The 21,816-nt window shown below is 37.0% G+C and overlaps 1 protein-coding gene and 2 pseudogenes across 1 annotated transcript; all 3 read right to left on the bottom strand.

The window, feature by feature from the left end:
* Positions 1 to 5,656: 5,656 nt before the first annotated feature.
* On the bottom strand, positions 5,657 to 13,708 carry LOC124293952 (annotated as a pseudogene).
* A 608-nt stretch (positions 13,709 to 14,316) lies between these two features.
* LOC124293951 (vicilin-like seed storage protein At2g18540) lies at positions 14,317 to 15,585 on the bottom strand. The gene has a single exon (XM_046737026.1). The coding sequence runs from the start codon at positions 15,583 to 15,585 to the stop codon at positions 14,317 to 14,319; it is 1,269 nt and encodes a 422-aa protein (XP_046592982.1).
* Positions 15,586 to 17,603: 2,018 nt separating this feature from the next.
* On the bottom strand, positions 17,604 to 20,408 carry LOC107218428 (annotated as a pseudogene).
* Between the last annotated feature and the right edge of the window lie 1,408 nt (positions 20,409 to 21,816).

Raw genomic sequence — 21,816 nt, 5'->3', positions numbered from 1 at the left:
TTTGTGATCCGATCCGGTGCGGATGAATTTGTTCTTCGCGATACACGATTAAACATATTTTAAAAATGTCCGCAGCTGCAGCTACTTCTGCTTCTCCCCCGTATATCCCATTTTCATTCATACGTGATTTGTAATCACCAGGTGACCTAATCACAGCACCGTTTGACTCATTACCTGTAATAAAACCCGAAAATGTAGACCAATTATCCACTACATTTGAAACGATACTCAGTCTCACCTCTGCATGTCGATCTTGAGTGCCGTATACACAATACGCCAACGCGCGAAAAACACAATTCCCGTCGGGAATCATCTTGATAATTTTCACTTGCATGGTCATTTTTTGCGCGTCAGAAACAGATACCTATAAAGGTATTTGTCATAAACAGCCGATGACAGCTGTCAAAGGGTTTCCTAGATGCTTTTTGTTTTGTTTTCGGGATCTCACCCCACCGCCAACTTCATGCGTATACTATTGTTATTATAATCTTTTTTTTACTATTGTTATTATAATCTTTTTCTACGTTCATTTGTTTGAAACTTTTTTATTAGATAGAGAGATTTGTTTATATATATATATATATATATATATATTATACATTAATATAATTGAATATAAATGGAAGTAATTAAGTTAAATAATTTTATGAAATGAGAAAATAATTATTTTAAATCATTATATAAAAATGCGCGGGGACGCCCCGCATTGCGTCCGGCAGTCGATCACAGGCCGCAAGGACATGGGTCTATCACGGTCAAAGTCGTGCGAAAGGCAATTCGCGTCGTCCCTGAGTCGATCAGTGGAAGAGGGTACATGACACAAGAACGGTCGAGGTCGAGCAAAAGGCAATGCGCGTCGTCCCAGAGTCGATCCGTGGCAGTGGGGACTTGACACGAGCAGCGTCAGAGTGGAGCAGGAGGCAATGCAGGGCGTCCGGCAGTCGATTTCAGGCCGCGAGGACGTGTGACAAGCACGGTCGAAGATGCGCACGAGGTAATGCGTGTCGCCCGGAAGTCGATCCCGTTTTTCTAAATTCATGGGTGATTAATTTTCGAGTATGAAAAATATGAAATCAAATGATTAATTTTTTATCGATCTGTGTGTTTCCTTAAAACTTCCTAATAAGTTCCAATCCATTGTGTATATGTTCCGAAGTACAATCCATAAAGTACATCGAATGGCATTTTTTGAGGAAATAATATTTCCATTATCATTAATGTGAGCGAATAATGAAAAAATGTATAGGATTTTCTTAATAATTACAGTTATTTTTAAGAATTCTGATTATTGTAAAAATTTTTTCAACATTTTTTTTTTCAGAAGTAAACCGAAAATTTTGAAATGTATAAATAAAATATGAATCATATATTTATTTATCATTTTTTCATTTTAATTAATTATATATATAAACAGATGTTACATCAATATAATTCATATTCAAAAATTAAAAATATGAAATCAAATAACTAATCATATATCCATCTGTATGTTTTCTTCAAACTTTTTAATGAGTTACAATCCATTGTGTAAATGTTCCAAATTATAATCCATAAAGCACACTAAATGGCATTGTTTGATTGAATGATATTATTATCATAATTATTGTGTGAGCGAATGATGAAAAAATGCGACTGATTTTTTTAACAATTATAGTCATTTTTGTGAAATTTATTGACTGTGAAAATTTTTTTTTTAAGATTTTCCTTTTTTTGGAGGTAAATTCAAATATATAATATACATGAATGTCATATAAATAAAAAATTTATTTTTGATTATTTTATTAAATCACTTATATATTTGTACGAATGTGTTGAGGACTCGGGACTGACGGGTTTATATAAATGAAGTACACGAGAAATAAGGTATAAAATAGTAGGATAGCGAGAGCGTGTGTTTAGGAGCGTGTCTGCTCTGTGGCCCGTGTCCACAAGTACTGACTCAGCGGTCGTCTACGACTCTATAGAAACACCATAGATGGCGCGACCTAAAGGCACGTTTTCACAACATCCTTCCTTTTTTATTAAAGATCCATATTTTATAATATTACACATTCATGTAATGGATTACGATAGAAGGATTTACATAGGTGAATTACATTAATCAATGCCAAAGCGTTTTGTCGGTTGTCTGTTGCGACTTGACCTACGTACATTTTCGTTCGTATTAGACCTAATCGGCAATACTTGTTGAACAGCTGTTGACTGCATTTCGGAACATTGATTACTGTTCGCTTCTTGGTTTACAGATATATTATTAGCATTTTGATTTGTTACACGCAAGGATACATTATTTTCAGGATTTACATTGTTACGTGATTGAGATACCTGAGTTAATTCGCACGGTAGGATAACTGGATCCTTGTTACGTGAGTTCACCTTTTCGATGTAAGGTGCTGGAATCAAAAGCCATCTATTACGCTTTACAATACTTCCACTCGTGGTTCTAACCATGTATGCATTAGGACTATCACATATCTCAGTGATTTCAGCGTAGCGTCGCATATCAATAACCCAAACTTTGTCTTTTACAGATAATTTAGATAAATTTGTCACGCGATGACGCTTATTATAATAATATTCCTGCTTATCTTTTCTCTCTTTTTCTTTAATTGAGATTTTTTTATGATCAATAAAAGTACCTAATTGTTTCGGATGCATAGGAACAATCGATCTGATTTTACGCGAAAACATTAATTCCGCAGGTGAATAACCGTTTTCAAGTGGAGATGTTCTATACGCTTGTAAACCTAAATAGACATCATCCGATTTTGCGATTATCTTTTTTGCGATCTTTACTGCGGACTCAACTTCACCATTACTTTGAGAATATTTCGGCGAGCTAGTTACATGAATTATATCTAATTTTTTACAAAATTGTAGAAACTTTTTCGAGAACTGAGTTCCGCCGTCGCTTCGTATACATTCAGGATTACCATACCTACTGAATAACTCTTTACATTTTTCAATTGTATTTTCTTCAGTCAAAGAAGGCATTTCTGATATTTCGAAAAAACGAGAATAATAATCGGTGGTAATCATATACCATTTTTTCAGCTTAAAAAAATCAATTCCGATTTTTTGCCAAGGTCTGTCCGGAAAACTTTCTTTTACAAATGGTTCTTTTACATTGCTTCTATTTTCTATACATTTTGGACAGCATTCAATGAGATTTTTTAATTGTGTGCCTAGTCCCAGCCACCAGATTGACTGTTTAGCTCTATCACGACATTTACTTATTCCCAAGTGTCCTTCATGCAATTTATTTAAAATCTCAAGTTGCAGAGAAGGTGGAATTACTAATCTGTCATTATATAGCAACAAATCTTGTACATATGAACAACTTTCTTTAAGTTGAAAATAAGGAAATAAACCGTCTGGTAACTGAGTCTTCTCTGGCCACTTATTTAAACAATAGTCAATTATTTTTGAACAAATAAAATCGGTTTTTTGTTCTTCGCCTATTTTTTGTAAGTAATTTTGTTGTACAGGTAAACTTTTGATAATGAGATTTACATAAGCATCGGCTTCGTCGCAAAGGTCATATTTTGTATTACATTCCAATGGATAACGTGAAAGTGTATCCGCTAATACTAATTGTTTTCCCGGTACATGAACAATTTTATAATTATAACGCATAAGACGCATTCGAATTCTTTGCAAACGCGGAGTTATTTCGTCCAAAGGTTTTGTTTTTAAAATTTGCAGGAGCGGTTTATGATCCATCTCCAAAGTTACCTCTATGCCTGTTATGTAATCTTTAAATTTATCTGAGGCAGCTGAGAGCGCCAAAGCTTCTTTTTCAATTTGGCTGTATTTACGTTCTGTTGACGTTAGCGTTCTCGATACATATGCCACGATTTCGCGCGTTCCGTCTTTATTTTGCTGCATAAGTGCGGCTCCGAGACCGTAACTTGACGCGTCAGCTTGAATGATTACATCTTTTTCATAATCGAAGTGAGCTAAAACCGGTGCTTTTAATAATGCAGATTTTAAGCTTTGAAAAGCTTTCTTTTGTGATTCACCCCATACAAATTCAGTATCACTTTTTAACAATGCGGTAAGCGGCTCTAATAGCATCGATTTGTTGGGAACGAACTTGGCTACAAAATTAATTGTACCTAGAAATTGCTGTAAGCTTTTAACATCGTTCGGTTCTGGAAATTTGCTTATGGCTTCTAATCTTTCAGGTAATATTTCTATACCTTTCTGAGATATTCGGTGGCCTAAAAAATCAATTACAGTGACACCGAAACAGCATTTAGATTTATTCGCGGTGACGCCTTCGTTATCTAACCGTTCCAGCACAGTTCTCAATAGTTGATCGTGCTCATCTATCGTTTCCGCAAAAATCATAACGTCGTCAACTTGACAGATGACATTTGGTAAATCGGCAAATAATTTCGCGAACATTTCCGAAAAATAATCTGACGCGCAATTTATACCAAATGGCAAACGCTTACTTTTGAATCTACCGAAAGGGGTAATAAAAGTAGTTAGAGCTTGACTTTCCTCGGATTGTTCTGAATTACAATCCATAAAAGACATTAAACGGCATTTTTTCAATGTATACTATTTTCATCGAAATTCATATGTGAGCGAATAATTGAAAAATACAAATAATTTTTCTAATTATTATATTCATTTTCAAAAAATTTAATTGATGTGAAAATTTTTTTCTTCTTTAATTTCCCTCCTTTTAGAAGTTAATTAAAAATTATAATATACATATATAAAATATGAATAATGAATTTATTTATCATTTAATTCATTTGATCAATTATATATATATACAATTTATACAATAATATTATTGATTAAAAATGTAGGCGAATAAATTAAATGATTCAATGATTTGAAGAGAAATAATTAAAATGAATCATATTTTCTGAATTAAAAAATGATAAGATTTTGAAAATTGAAAATATCGAATAGAATAACTGATTATTCATCTATATGTATGTTTTCTTCAAACCTTATAATAAGTTATAATCCATTGTATAAATGTTCCAAATTACAATTCATAAAGTAAATTAAATGGCATTTTCTTAATGAATAATATTTTTATTTTAATTGATATGTGAGCAAATAATTAAAAAATATATAGGATTTTTTTAATGATTATATTTATTTTTAATGAATTCAATTAATGTAAAAAAATTTTTTTTGTAAATTTCCCTTTTTTGAAAAGTAAATCAAAAATTATAATATACATACATATATATGTCGGGGTGAAGCCTCGGAAAGGCGGAGAGGATGAAGGATTTCCAATTTGTGGATTGTTCATTATAGAAAGCGCGATGATCTCAACACGTCCGGTCAATTCGCTTGCTTTTCCGTGACTGTCGATTTCATCCAAGCGTTGTTATAAACAATTCATTTGTTTGTTCTATATTCAAAGCATGTTGAATAACGCTTGACGCTTGATACGGCGGACTCATTCAAAGTTCAAGTTTCCAATTCACTTGATGATGCATCCTCTTTATTCTTCTCCGACACGGCCATCCTGACAAATCACATGTCCCCATGTGAAGTGATCTGCAAGAAATTCAATTCTCCAGCAGTAAAAGTTCGTTTTAAATGAATTCAATCTTACTTTAATCATTTATATTGAACAGAAAACTTTAATTTCAGTTCCAATCCCACATTTATTGACAAAGCAATTAATTTCGATACATATGGATAATTTTAAAGACTAAATACATTTTTTACATTTCGTTCACTTCCCTTGAGTGACCAACATTTCTATCACTTCCCTTGAGTGACAAATGTTCTTGACCACTTCCCTTGAGTGGTCAATGTCTAATCACTTCCCTTGAGTGATTTTTCTGACACAACTGTTACATGAAGCTGCCCACCGCACACTCACGGTTTCATTGAAGAAATTCCGATTTCGACCGAGCTACGGCTACAAACTTTCATGTAAACAATTTTTCCAAAAGTAATCATGTATTTAGTTTACACTTCAAATATTTACACACTTAAATATTTCATTATTCAAAATTTTCTTTACTCATTTCCAATTCTTCCGGAATGTTACCCTCTGGCATTTTTCGCATCCGGTCATGTGCGTATTTAAATGTACGATTGGAATTCAAAGCTTTCAAAAGATATCTGTTGCCCTCTAACACTTCAATAATTTTATACGGGCCTTTGTATTTTGCATCTAATTTTGTTTGATTTCTCTCTTCATTCTTTAAAAGAACAAATTCGTTTAAAGAAAATTTGATTACTTTTGCCTTTGTTCGGTCAAACCTTTCCTTCTCATATTCTGCATTTTTGTTAATATTCTCGATTGCAAGTGTTCTAATTTCAGATAAGTCCTCCACATACTCCTCCTCAGAAACAAACATGAGCTCAAGAGGTCTGGCGACTTTTCCTATCATTAATTCGAGAGGACTAGATTTTGTGACTCGGTTGATCGTGCAATTTAGTGCTAATTGTACATCAGGCAATGCATCCTGCCAAGACCGGTCGCCGGTTATTTCTACGGTAGTTAGCATGTTCTTTAGAGTGCTCATTACTCGCTCCACCTGACCATTTGCGCGCGAGCTTCCAGTTGCAATCAAGTGCAACTTAATATTGTGAGCCAAACAAAATTCTCGAAAATCACTATTCGCGAAACAACGACCCTGGTCCGCAATTACGCGAGTGGGAGAGCCAAATAGAGAAATACCAGATTTCAATGCTTTAATGCTATTGCTAGTATCAATATGCAATGTATGACGAAGAAGAACAAATTTGGTGAAAGAATCAATTAAAACGAAAACGTACTCTTTCTTATCATTTTTACCACTTAATTTGCCAGTAGCGTCGATGTGAATGGTATTCCAAGGAATTGCGACTTTAGGAATGGGATGCAATTCAGCCTGAATTTTTCCCGAATTTGTTTTGGAAATTTTACATGTCAAACAATTTTCAACGAATTTTCGAACATATCTTGACATTCCGTCAAACCAGAATGAATCATAAATTTTCTCAAGGGTCTTTTCCCATCCTAAATGTACCAATGCTTCATGGGTAGCGTTAATAACTGACCATCTGTACGCTCGTGGCAAAATAGGTAGAGATCGCGTTTTCCCGTGTCTTTGTATTTTACGAAAAAGAATTCCAGAGCGTAATTCGTAAGTTTTTGCTAATTCGTCATTCAACTTTTCTTCAGTTAAATTTTTAATTAATTTTGAAATTTCTTCATCACGTTGCTGTTCAGCAAAAAGCCATGTATTTGAGAGATTAGTTAAATTGACCTCTTTGTGCTCGGGTTTATTATAATTTTCTTTTATTGAATCTGGTAACGGATTTCTCGAAAAGAAGTCCGCATGACTCATTTTCTTTCCATTTCGGTATACTATATCGAAATCGAAAGCTTGAAGAAAAGCCCACCATCTATGCACTCTCGGAGTAAGATCTTTTTTTTTTCTCGAAGATTGCAGAGAGTTGCAATCTGTGACGACAAGAAATTTGCGTCCGTATAAAAAGTGTCGAAAATGTTCAACCGCGTTAACAACAGCAAGTGTTTCCAACTCGTACGAATGATATTTCGATTCAGCTGGTGAAGTAGGTTTACTAAAATAAGCAATCACGCGCAATATATTTTCTTTTTTTTGCATTAGAATTGCCCCATAGCCCATCGAACTTGCATCAGTATGTAATTCAGTAAGACAATTCGGGTCAAATATTGTCAGTACTGGCTCATTGGTAAGTACTGAAATTATTTGTGTTCTAATATTCTCATGTAATTCTTTCCATTCAATGTTTCCTTTTGTTGCGGAAGTTAGCGCGTATAAAGGAGCCGCAATTTGAGAGAACCTTGGAATGAATTGACGGAAGTAAGATGCCAAACCAATGAATTGCCGTAATTGTGTTACCGTTTAAGGAGAGGGTAAAGATATTAAAGCTAAAATTTTCTTCTTATTTGGTCGGATTTCTCCGTTGCAAACTTCATAACCGAGATACTCTACTTTTTGTTTTAAGAAAGAGCATTTTTTGATGTTGAAAGTAAAGCCGATATCTATCAAAACTTTTAATACAAGCTTCAACCTCTCCAGGGCTTCGTCCTCATTGGATGCAACAATAAGAATATCATCCATGTAAATAATGACAAAACTATTCGCCAATTCTCCCAAAGCCTTGTAAACGGCCCTCTGGAAAACAGATGGTGCATTTCGAAGCCCGAATGGCATGGACAGATATTCATACTGTCCATTGTGAGTAATGAAAGCTGTATATTCGATTGAATTTTCATGGATAGGGATCTGATGGAATCCAGATGCCATATCTAAGCTAGAAAAGTATTTCGCCCCATGTAACCTATTTACTTGGTCAGAAATTAGTGGCAATGGGAATCTGTCAGGTACAGTATTATCGTTTAGTTCTCGATAATCTACACACATTCTGTCTGACCCGTCCTTTTTCTTCACGAGAAGGATAGGGCTAGCGAATGGAGATGAGCTTGAGCGAATTACGTTTGCAGCAAGTAACTCTGATTTTATTTTGAACTATTTTTTTGTTCATCATGGCACAATCTATATGGACGTCTATATACCGTCTTATTTGGATCTTTCAGGCGAATTTGCATTGGGTCCGATTTAGCAGGTTGCTTTGGTGTACCGGTTATAAAATGCTCTCTAAATTCTTGTAAAATTGAGAGCAACCGTTCTTTTGACTCAAAAGAAATGTCAGTCTCAATTTTGTCAAAATTTACTTCGATTGATTCTCCAATTTTGCAAGCATCGACACGGATTTCACGCATTAATTTCAATTCGTTAGAAGATACAAGCACAGTCAAACCCTGACTCAAAATTTCACGACCAATCGAAATATCACTCCTCAAATAATGACTTGGCAGAACATGAAAAAGAATTTCTAGGGCAATGTCGTCAATGTTTACTTTGGTAAGAATTTGCAAAGTGCTATGGACACTTGTTTGTCCAATTCCAGTCATAGTGACGATATTATCAAGTCTTTTCCCGGAGAACCTTGACGACACTGATTCTTTTATTAAAGAACATTCGGCTCCAGAATCAAAATTAAATGAAAACTGCTCACCTGCATGCCTCAAAATGCCAGAAGGCGAATTCACTTCACAAATATCCACTCGTCGTTCGATATTGGATCCGTTGAAGCGTCCTGACGATGGCTTCTTATTCATTCCAGGACATTGCGAAGAATAATGCCCAGGTTCCTTGCACTTGAAACAGGTTATAGGCTTCCTCGTGTCACTGCTTGTAGATGCATCTCTCTGCCACACATTTGATGCTGCATTTTTCTCTTTTCTTTGATAGCACACAGACGATTTATGCCCGATCTTTCCACAGGAGAAACATTTCAGAAGGCTGGTAGACGATTTTTCTTCAAATCTTTTTGCTTCGCTGTGACGTTGTTCAGTGTGAAGTTCCGAGTTTTTCCTCTTCAAGTAATATACCGCCTTCAATTCTTTTTGTAATTTATTCCGTGTCTCAATTTCTTCCGTGAAAGCAAGGCGTTGAAGTCGTGGTTCAAATTGAGAAATGTGACTGAGGACGAAGGACACAGCAATCTGTTCCATAGAGAGATTCTTCCATCGGTTCATCAACGAGGTTATCACAGTGGCTGAATAAGCGGCGATACATTCTCCTTCCTTTGGCCTTCCTTGATTGATATTCATTAAGAAAGCAGCGAGGGTTTCCGGACATTCAAATCGTAGAGAAAATATTTCTTTAAATTCATTCCAATTTATTCCGGCAAATACGTTTTGGGTCAGCCAGAATAATGCCTCTCCTTTCATCGCACGGCTCAAAGCGTTCATGAGCGACGCTCCTTCTAACGGATGCTCCGACATACACATGTCTGCCGTACGAATCCAAGCTCGAGTATCGCTCACTTTTTCTGGGTCAAAGTCAGGTAACTCGATTTTCGTCTGAGAAGGTTTCTTCATTGCCTCAATAATCTGCATGAAATTATTTTGCTGCTGTTGCAAAAGCATTTGCCATTTTGCGTCGTCACGTCTCTCTTCTCGGTGAGAAGCAGATTCTGATCGGCGAGAAGCAGATTCTGGTCGGTGAGAAGCAGATTCTGATCCCACTTCTGATGTCGGGGTGAAGCCTCGGAAAGGCGGAGAGGATGAAGGATTTCCAATTTGTGGATTGTTCATTATAGAAAGCGCGATGATCTCAACACGTCCGGTCAATTCGCTTGCTTTTCCGTGACTGTCGATTTCATCCAAGCGTTGTTATAAACAATTCATTTGTTTGTTCCATATTCAAAGCATGTTGAATAACGCTTGACGCTTGATACGGCGGACTCATTCAAAGTTCAAGTTTCCAATTCACTTGATGATGCATCCTCTTTATTCTTCTCCGACATATATATATATATATTATACAATAATATATTATACATCAATATAATTGAATACAAATGGAGGTAATTAAGTTAAATAATTCAACAAAATGAGAAAATAATTAATTTAAATAAATTATTTTTCTTAAATTGAAGAATAATTTATTTTTAAAAATTAAAAATATGAAATCAAATAAATAATCCTTTATCTGTCTGTATGTTTTCTTTGAACCTTATAATAAGTTCTAATCCATTGTATAAATTGATATTTAATACTGGTGTTTGGTGAGAGTACGTATGGATAAACTCTTCGTTGTTACAATTAACGTTTATTACATATATACATACTAGCAACCCATCCCGGCTTCGCACGGGCATATAATAATATAATAAAAGAAAATACACAATGTTTACAGTGAGTTTCTAGAAAAATAACATTTATATTATGTATGTATGTAATCTTTATTGTTCCCCTTGGGGTTACAAGGACTTCCCTTTTCTTCTTCCTTTACAATATTTTTTTTTTTTTTTTTTTTTTTTACATGTTTTCTTAACCTATTCTTACCCTAATTCTTACTTCCTACCTTATCCTTACTTATTTTCTAATTGCCTGTGTCCTGTGCCATTGCCTTGCCATTCCCTTACTTTCCCTCTTATCCTTTTCTTACTTTTTATCCTTATCTTTACTTAACCTTATCCTATTTTACCTTATTCTATTCCCTAATTCGTCCTTATCCTAATCGACTTCCATTTCCCATTCATATCTCACTCTTTCATTCTCTTGTACATCCCTGATCCTTTCCAATTCTCTCATCCAGACTTCTCCCCCCCCCTCCTCACCTAGCATCTCCCTCACCACCTCCTGCCAGCTTTCCTCCCTTCTATCCCAGCCTACGCACCTTTCCCATACGTGCTCCCATGTTTCCTCCTCCCCCCCGCACACCCTACACCTTCTCTTTTCCTCTTCTTCCCAGTACCTTGCCTCCTTCATCTCGCTTCCTAACCTAAATCTTGCCACCCTTATCCACCTGCTTTCTCCCCATCCCTTTCCCAGATATCCTGGTATCCCTTCTCCTTTCACTAGCCTGTACCATCTGTTGTACCTCGATTCCCTTATTTTCTCCCACCTCTCTTTTCTCTGTTCTTCCCTCTCTCTCTCCTCTATTTCCCTAAACTCCATCTCGCCCCTCTCCCTTCTCGCGACTACCTCTCTACTCTCTGCTCCCCTTTCCGCAAAGAAACTTTCCCTTTCTCTTTCCCACCTCGATCCCTGCCTCCCAGCTTCTGCCTTGTCCCTTATCTCTTCCCAGCATCTCCTAGCTAACTCGCTACCCTCCCCTCTCTCCAGCTTCCTTTCAAAATTCCATGCCCTTCTCCCTACCCTAATCCTTAGTTTCTCCCTCTGTAGTTCCTCCCTTACTAAATATCCCGGTGTTCTCCCATCCACTCCTAATGTCCATCTCAAAAATCTATCCTGTACCGCCTCGACCGCCCTCCACTCTCTCCACCCCCATATCTCCGATGCATACTCTATTACCGTCCATACTAGCCTGTCAAATAACCAAATCCTTTTTTCCCAATCCCTCCCAAACCTTCTTTTTCCTATTCCCCATACCTGCCTCATTACTACCCCTGCCTTCCGTACTCTCTCTTTCACCTGTGCTTCCTGTCCCCCATTGCACTTTACTCTATACCCTAAATAGCTGAACTCTTTCACCTCCTCTATCCTTTTCCCTTTCCATCTCCAATCTATGTTTTTCCTTCTACCGCCTCCTTTCCTAAATCTCATAATCTTTGATTTCCCTACATTTACCGTCAGCCTTTTCCTATCCATATACCTTTCTAACTTCCTAATCATTACCTCCATTTCCTCTTCACTTTCCGCTAGTAGCACCATATCATCCGCATAAGCTAACGTGCATACCCTGCCGCCTGCTAGCTCCACCCCCCCAACCCTTCTCCCTCTCCCCATTTCCTCTTCTAAGTCCGCCAGCAGCAGGTTGAACAAATGCGGACTGAGCGGACATCCCTGCCTTACCCCCCTCGCTGTCCAAAACGCCTCTCCTAGCTTACCCCCGCTCCTTACTCGACTCTTTGTTTCCTTGTAAATTTCCTCTATCCTTACCCTTAGCCCTTCCCTCACCCCTCTCCTTTCCATAGTCTCCCACAGCACCTTCCTGTTCACTGAATCAAAAGCAGCTTTCAGGTCCACAAAAAACGCCACCATCTTTCCCTTATCCTTTCCCACCTGCCTATTGATTAAATAGTTAAGAACATATATATTGTCAATGGTGCCCATGCCTTTTCTGAAACCCGTTTGGTTTTGCGGTATCAAGCCCTTTTCTTCTACCTCTCTTTCTAACCTATCCGCTAATGCCATCGCATACACCTTATATAGAGTTGGCATCAAAGTCACCCCCCTATACTCTTCTACCCTTTTCCCCTCCCCCTTCTTAACTATCGGCGCTATCAATCCCTCCCTCCAATCCTCTGGCCAGCCCTCCCCCACCCAAACTCTGTTACATGTTTTCCATATCCACTGCTCCATTTCTTCCCCCCCATACCTCCATACCTCGCTAACTATTCCATCCCCCCCTGGCGCCTTTCCATCCCTCAGCTTTCCTATCACCTTTTTAATCTCTTCCCTCTGCAGCTCCCCTTCCCCGTCCCCCTTCCTATTTACCGACTCCCCGCCTTCTGTTACCTTGCTTTCTACCCCGCCTAATACTCCCATGAAATACTCCCTCCACTCCTGATCTCCTATTTCTTCATTCACCCTCTTCCACTTCTTTCTTTCCCTATTGACTATCTCCCATACCTTGCTTTCTGTCCTTGCTTCCGCTGCTTCTTTTATGAATCCCTCATTTTCTTTCTTTTTCCTCTCCTCGCATAGCCTATTATATTCCCTTCTTTCCTTTCTATACGCGTCCCCTTCCCCCTCCCCCTTTCTCCATTTCCTTAGACTCTGCCTAACTTCCGCTTTTTTTCGCCTACATTCCTCGTCCCACCATCCCTTTTTCGCTTCCCTCCCCCTCCCTCCTACATCTAAGGCTCGTCTAAACTCCCTTATTCTTTTCTCTATCTCTTTCCCTACATCCACTTCTCCTATCCCCTCCCATTTGACTTCTGTTCTAAACCTCATCCTACCCTCCTCCGTCCAGTCTCCTCTATTAGTTCCCCCTACTCTTTTTCCCTTCCTTGTCCTAGCCACTGCCCCCCTCAACCACACTATTACCGGGTGATGATCCGAGTCAACCCTATCCCCAATCTCTATCCTTTTGACCCTATCCCTCACCTCGATGTCTCCTATAGCGTAGTCTATCACTGTCACCCCTGCCCCTCCTACATACGTAAATTCCCCCTCCTCATCCCCCTCTATGTTCCCGTTCATTATTGTCCATCCTGTCTCCTCTAAAAATTGCACCAGCTGCCTACCTTCCGAGTTTATTTTCCTGTCCTTTGATTTCCTACTCCTACTCTCCTCCTCTCCTTCTCCCCAGCATCCTCCCCCCTCCTGCCCTGTCCTTGCATTAAAATCACCCCCCACTAACACTTTTACCCCTCCCTCTATCTCTTCTGCCCGCTCCTTCAATTCCCCTATCTTTTCTTTGAGGTCCCCATTTACGTATATTCCTATTACTACCCATTTTTCCCCCCCTACACTTATTTTCCTTTCTATCATGCCCTCTTTTATCTCTTCCCTCCCTCCCTCCCCACTTACTATCTCCCTTCTTACCCCTGATAGCATTCCGCCTATTGCTCTTCCCTTCCTATTTTTTCGAACCGCATACTGCACTTCCCATTTATACCCTACTGGCAACTTATTTCTAATCCTTTCCCACCCCTTCTTTTCTATCCATGTCTCCATTAGAAATATTACATCCCACTCCCCTAGCCCCCTCCAGAAATCTTCATCCTTTCTCGCGAGCCCCGCCACATTCCAAAAAGCTACTTTCCACCCCTCCCTTTCTGTCTCGCCTACTCCCCTCTCTCTCCTCCTTATTTCCCTCCCCACCTGCCTCTGTCCCCCCCCACTACCCATTCCCCCGACTGCCTTTCCCTACGTACCCTTCCCTGTGCTTCTGTACTTCCCTCTTGTCTTTCCTCGCTTGCTGACCTTTCCCTATCGCTTTCCCCCACTTTTCCCCTCCCCTCCCTTTGCCCCCCTTCCCTCCCCTCCCTTTGCCCCCCTTCCCTCGCTCTCCCTGTACCATCCCTAAGCACTTCTCCTATCTCATCCCACTTCCACATTTTCCCTTCTATCCAGATCTTTGCATACCCTATTCTTACTCTGTTTCCCCTTCTCTCCTCAATAGCTGCTATCTCCCTCAACTTCCATTTCATTCTTCTCTCTGCCCAGGTGAGATCCTCGTCTATTCTCTCCTCCCTCCCTTTGAGTAGGCTTTTTCTTCCCATTACCTGCCTCTTTTGCTCCCTATTTCCTAGTCTTGCTATCCATATACCCTTTTCTCCCCCCTTTTTCGCGCCTACCTCCCACATATCCTTTACCTCAACCTCTACCCCTATCAGCTGCAAAATCTTTTTCAACTCTTCCTTTTCTCTTCCCTTCTCAAGTCTCGCTCCTCTCAATACTATATTTCCCCTTCTTTCTTCCCTTTCTTTCCTCTCTATGGCCCACTCCCTCTCTTTTAATCTATTTATTGTTACCTGCGCCACTTCCGCATTTCCCTGTACCTGCCTTTCTCCCCCTCCTTCTGCGCTCTTCTTTTCTAATTCTATCAGCCTCTCCTTTACCCTTTCCATCTCACCCCCTCTCCGCTCTTCTACCTCTTCTAGTCTTTTCCCTAGATCCCTTATCATTTCCTTCATCTCCCCCCTCTCTACTTCCCACTGCTCTTCCCTTCTAGCCATTTCGCCTTTAATCTTTTCCACTTCTTCCCTGATCCCCCTTCCCTGCCCTTTGACCTCCTCTAGACCTATCTTTAGCTCTTCCCTAATCAACCTTAACATATCTTGTATACCCCCTCCCTCTACCTTCCCTTCCTCCCCTGTCTTACCCTCCGGCGATCGGTGCACTTTCCTACTTTTCCCAAATACTCTTTCTCTTTCCTGCAACTCGTCTGCCTCTTCCTCCCCTTTTTCCCCTTCCTCCTCCCGCTTTCTCTTCCATAAGTCTAGCACCGTCGCCGACGATCCCAGGCTATGCCTCCTATCCCTCCCTAACGCTGCAACTGCCCCCGGCCTACCTTTCTTTTTCTCCTCCTCTTCCCTGTTCGCCCCTTCTTTTTGGCCACCCGCGTTGCTCATACTATTTCTCTCCTTCACCGCTCCCTACCTTATCTATCCGCCGCCTACCTGTCTACTCTATCCCCCTTCTTACTCCCTAGGTGTCACTGCCTATTCCTATCTTATCCGAATCGTTGCCGTCCGCCTGCTCTTTCTGCCTAACCTCAAAACTCTCCCCCTTCTTTCTTTTTCCCCCGCCCTTCCCTTCTATCCCTGCCTCCCTATTCCCTTCACCCGACCGCCCGTCTATGTCTTCCCCGCTCCTTCTCTGCCCTATTTCCTTTTCTCCTCACCTTTGCTATCCTGCTAAATTCTCTCCTTTTCTCTCGGACTCTTTCGCACACCTGTCACTCACATTCAGAACGGAAACGGAAGTCAACATTTATATTATTACTTAATATTATTATATGCCCGTGCGAAGCCGGGATGGGCTGCTAGTTAAATTATAAAGTTTTGATCAATGAAGCACAAATAAGTAAAAAACAGGATTAATTTCACTGTATTATCTTCATTATAATATGAATGCACTTCAGTCTAAGTAACACGTGGCCGGCTATGCTCACACCAAAAATTTAAAAAGTGGAAAGAATTGAATTGTACGGTATTTCGTTCACTACAAAATAAATTTAATTAATTTTATAGCGTCAACAACACGTGGTAATTATGCTGTTAAAATGTAGCTTATATGACACGTTCGTAGATTTACCATAGCAGCGCCATCTATTGATTACTTACTAAACCCAGTCGAAAGGTATCGACATTTGTTAGAATCATTTGGAGTTAACAGATAATTGCGACTGTCAAATAATAACAGACAAATAATTAGCAATAAATTAAAATTGCGACTATAATTTTAGATTTAAACTATCATATCTCTCAAGTTGGATCGAACTGCACATGGTGTGCGTATTTTATTATAATCGGTTAAGTGGTTTAGGAGTCCATTGAGGACAAACATTGTGACACGAGATTCATATATATTAAGATATTATAATCGTTAATTTACTTTCAAAAAAAGAGAAATTTGAAAACAAAAAATTGTTTCTCACAATAATTCAATTCATTAAAAATAAATAAAATTATTGAAAAAATTCTATATATTCTTTAATTATTTGCTCACATATTGATTAAAATAAAAATATTATTCATCAAGAAAATGCCATTTAATTTACTTTCGGAACTGTAATTTGAAACATTTATACAATGGGTTAGAACTTATTATAAGGTTTGAAGAAAACATACAGATAGATAAATGATTATTTATTTAATTTCATATTTTTAATTTTTGAAAATAAATTATTCTTCAATTTAAGAAAAATAATTTATTTAAATTAATTATTTTCTCATTTTATTGAATTATTTAACTTAATTACCTCCATTTGTATTCAATTATATTATTGTGTAATATATATATGTGTATAAAAAATGTATTTTCTATTTAATTATATTAATGTATAATATATATGTATATATATATATATATATATATATATATATATATATATATATATATATATATATATATATATATATATATATATATATATATTATAATGTTTAATTTACTTTCAAAAAAAGAGAAATTTGTAAAAAAATTTTACCTGTTTCATTAAATTATTTAATTTTATTTATGGGTTTGAAATTTATATTTTATTGTTTTTTATTATAAATTATATTAAAAATTTAATTATTTAAGTTTAAATCAATAAAAGATTTAAAACTTTTATATTATGTTTTCAAGACATAAACTTATTCAAGTTCATTGATTTGTAGGGTTAATATAATTTAATAAATAGTCTCATATTTTTGTTAATATAGGATATATTAAAAAATAAAAGAAGTACACTAATGTTAAAATTTGTCTAACAATAATAAATGGATTCTCTACAGGTCTTATTCCACTTCGTGTTAGTATTAATACAATTCTAATAAATATTCAAAATAGAAATTGTCTGAATGGATAAAAATTTAATCCTTTAAAATTTATTATTTTATAAAAAGGTATAATTAATAAGACTCAAATAGATATTAAAAGAAGAATTACTCCTCCTAATTTATTAGGGATAGATCGTAGGATTGCATATGCAAATAAAAAATATCATTCAGGTTTAATATGAGGTGGGGTAGTTATAGGATTAGCAGGGGCAAAATTGTCTGGGTCTCCTAATATATTGGGATTTATTAAAATAATATAAATTAAAATAAAGTATATTAAAATAAATCCTACAATGTCTTTTAATGAAAAGTATGGTTGAAATGGTATTTTGTCAATATCACTATTAGTTCCTAAAGGATTTCTTGATCCTGTACAATGGAGAAATATTAAATGAATAATTGTTATTATAATAATAATGAAAGGAATAATAAAATGAAGAGTAAAATATCGTGTTAGTGTAGCATTATTAATAGAAAATCTTCCTCATAATCATTGTACTAAGAATTCTCCTAAATACGGAATAGCTGAAAGGAGGTTTGTGATTACAGTGGCTCCTCAAAAAGATATTTGCCCTCAAGGTAAGACGTATCCTAAAAATGCAGCTGCTATAGTTAATAATAACATTATTGTTCCTGTCATTCAAGTTGGTTTAAAGTTGAATGATCCAAAAAATATTCTGCGTCCGATATGTAAATATATACAGATGAAAAATATAGAAGCACCATTTGCATGTAAATTTTTGATTATTCAACCATTATTAATATCTCGGTAAATATGAATAATTCTATTAAATGCTATTTGAATATTAGGTGTATAATGTATAGCTAAAAAAATACCTGTAATTAGTTGGGTTACTAAACATAATCCTAACAATGAACCAAAATTTCATATTGAATTAATATTCGATGGTGTTGGTAAATCTACTAAAGATCTATTTATAATTTTTAATAAACTATTTTTTAAACGTAAAGGTAACATTAGAAAGTTTTTCGTAAAGGTCCTAAACTGATATTAGAAATTTTTAGAACAATAATTAGTGTAATAAATAAATAGTTTATTATTATAAATGAAATAATGAAATATGGTTTATTAAATAATTTATTTAATGATATTTTAATTAATATACTTTTATTTAGTTCAATATAAGGGAATTTTATTGTATCTTCAAATATAAAGTTTATTTTATTATAATTAATTATTAATATAAATATTAAAACAATTATGATAATATTTATTATTATTCATTTGTTAAAAAGAAATTTTACAGTTGAGATTAATCTTGATACATAAATAAAAATAATTGATAATCTTCTTAAAAAAACTGAAAAAATTATATATGAGTATCAAAATCTTATATTTAACATTCCTGATGTTACAGAAATTAAAGATGTTTGGATTAGTAAGATTAATCCTATTGTAAATGGAGTTTTTGTTGAATATATTATTATAGTGTTGATTAATATAAATAGTATTAAAATTTTTATAATGAATTAATTTAAATAAATTTATATTAATTAGTTTTAAAAAAAATTTTTTTCTCTGATTTACAAAATCAATATTTTTAATAAACCGTCAAAACTTATATTTAATATTAAAATTTCAAAAAATAGTTTATTAAAATATTAATTTTGGAGATTAATGATAAGAATTTTTTTTCTTTTTTTTGAAATTAATATATATACTTATTATATATATTGTGACGTGGTATTTCGTACCCCGTCACTTTATTTAATTATCGCATTCCCCTAGGTGCAGATATCGCTAAAAATAACAAAAGCACGTCTGAGGCCAATACTCCAAAAATGAACGACTAATTATCTTTAAGTTGATTTCTCTTTACTAAGCTAATTGTATGCTATTTTCTAATCCTGTAATGCTCTTCGAGAACCATCCGCGAGACCTTCACGTCAAGATACCAGGACACTGCCTGACAGGGGTCACGTACCAGCTCAACATCAACACCACCGACTACAGACGAACGAATACCGCTGAAACCACTCCCGATGGATGCCTATCTAGTTGTCGAACAGGGTCGTGCGTGATGCACAAACAGCACCTCCAACTATTTGAGACTTATCGGCCAGGAGCCGAACCACGAACGAATGCTTCTACCGCTCGGATGCATCGTCAGGCGGCGTACAGGGCTGTGCGTCAAAAACACAACGAAGCCTCCCGTCGACGATACTTATCAGCCTGGAGCTGAACCGACCCTAACATCTACTAAGTCGTTGACTATCCAATAGAAGACGGTTTTCTCTTCACGAACCGTCTTATCGAAGGACTGCGGCGTGGAATAGGCTAATGATATGCTGACCACGTGGATCTGGTGGATCTAGTGTGGGGATCCGGGTTGAGGGCCATCACCACCAGATCGTTCCGGCATGAGGGCTTCAATGAGCGAGGGCCGGGATGCAGCGCCGACGAAATAGCTACAACGGGGAGTACCAGTAAAGCAAGGAGTGAGTTACAGTCGATCGCAAGTCCAAAGGACCGGTGACGTAATATTGCCGCACACCTCAATATCGCAACACATGAGCAGTACGACCCCCCCCCCCCTCTCACCAACGATACCGCATAGCTGAAGGAAAACATCTCTAACCACCTTCCGACGTCCCGATACCTCGATACCTGTCGTCGAGGGAAAAGAAAAACAAGCGGCGAGGGATTATCGCCGCCTACCCGTGGACCAGGCCACGCGACCTGCTGGTCCAATTAAAATACCGCAAATTTGAGGAAGAATCACGTGACAGCAGCTCGACGAAAATCAGGATCATCGCTCATCTCGTCACTCTACGTTCAGTTATCAATCATAGCAGACGTGCCTTTTTGTAACTCGACTTCCAGTTTCGTTGATAGCGCCTTTATTAATCCGACCTTCAGCTTTTGTTAATTGTACCAGTGTTCCCATTATCGCTTTGATTACCGCTATCGTATCGCATTCTCTCGCACCTGTTAGATCTTCTTTTACGTAAGTGAGGTTCCTTTTCTATTTTGTGAAGCCACGAGATTACTTGCAATATATCGTACCTTTACCTTTATCTCTTTCTCTCTTTACCTTGCAGTTGGTCTGCTTGAGCCAATTGGGCTCGTATCTTTTCTCTTTATCTTGCAGTTGGTCTGCTTGAGCCACCTGGGCTCGTACCTTATTCTCTCTTATCTCTTATCTTGTCCCTCTCTCTGTCTTATTGCAAGTAACTTCGCGACTAGTTGACTATTACTTACGCATTGTAGTGACTATTGTTTATCTTATTATCTTTCTCTTTTAGAATATTTGAATATCTAATATCGCTGTCTAGCAGCGCGTTCCGTTGAAGGATAAATTTTTATCTTAGCTATTGAGCATTGCTATTTTGTTATATCTTCTCTGATTAGTTTCTATCTGTCTCTTTACCTATTATCGTTGATTATCGTATCTTAGTGAGAGTACCGCGGGAGCGATCTTATATCGCTGCGCGGTCCCGTTCGTCGTTCATTTGACATTGGAGTATTGTGCCGTATCGCATAACATCTTTTTCACTATTTTCTTCGCTTATATCGCTGATCGTAGTTGTCCGTAGTCTATTTGGTTTGCCGTACGTTGCCTATTAATTATCTTGAATATTGTTTGTCTTATCTTGAATTGCCTTTTATCGTACCGAATATTATCTATCTTTCTCTCGCACTTACCGCAAACTATAGACTACGTATTATCTTTTATTCTCTATATTTTATGCTGATTTTCTATTTGACCTGTCGCTTGAATTTACCTTGTATTTCATAATTCCCTGTCTGCCTATTTCTGATCATTCTGGTAATGTGATAACTATTACAATTATTGTATTTCGCATGTGTTTATAATTGCTTCTCTGATTTTATGATTTATTTGCTTACCGCTTAATTTAAGTACAGTATATCTTTTTCTGTTCTGCCTATCTATCATAAAACCGTGTTAATCATTACCTTTTAGTATCGCGAGCTTGCGCATATTTCCCGCTTATTCGGAAAACGTTCCGTTAATTGTTAACTCTCTCGCTTAACCTTTCTCTGGCTGTAACTATTGTTAATTATCGCATATATCGTACTTGTATCGCAAACTCTTCAGCTACTTGCTTGTCAGTAAACTTATCGCTTCTTGTTTAATATATTTGATATTATTCCTGCTTCACCTGTTTCTTATTTTATCTATTGGATTCGACTCCGCCCCTCTACCATTATCTTGTCTCTCTGAGCGAACTGTGCAAAACCGTCGTAGAACCTGACCTTACCTTTATCTATTACCTTTACCTTTATCTTTGTCTTTTTCCCTAATTATCTATTTTTGACGCATGTGCGTCTGG

This window comes from Neodiprion lecontei, chromosome 4 (assembly GCF_021901455.1).
Source record: "Neodiprion lecontei isolate iyNeoLeco1 chromosome 4, iyNeoLeco1.1, whole genome shotgun sequence".
In the NCBI taxonomy this organism is placed as follows: Eukaryota; Metazoa; Arthropoda; class Insecta; order Hymenoptera; family Diprionidae; genus Neodiprion; species Neodiprion lecontei.
Note: the sequence above shows the minus strand (reverse complement) of the source record. Positions and strands in the feature narration are given on the sequence as shown.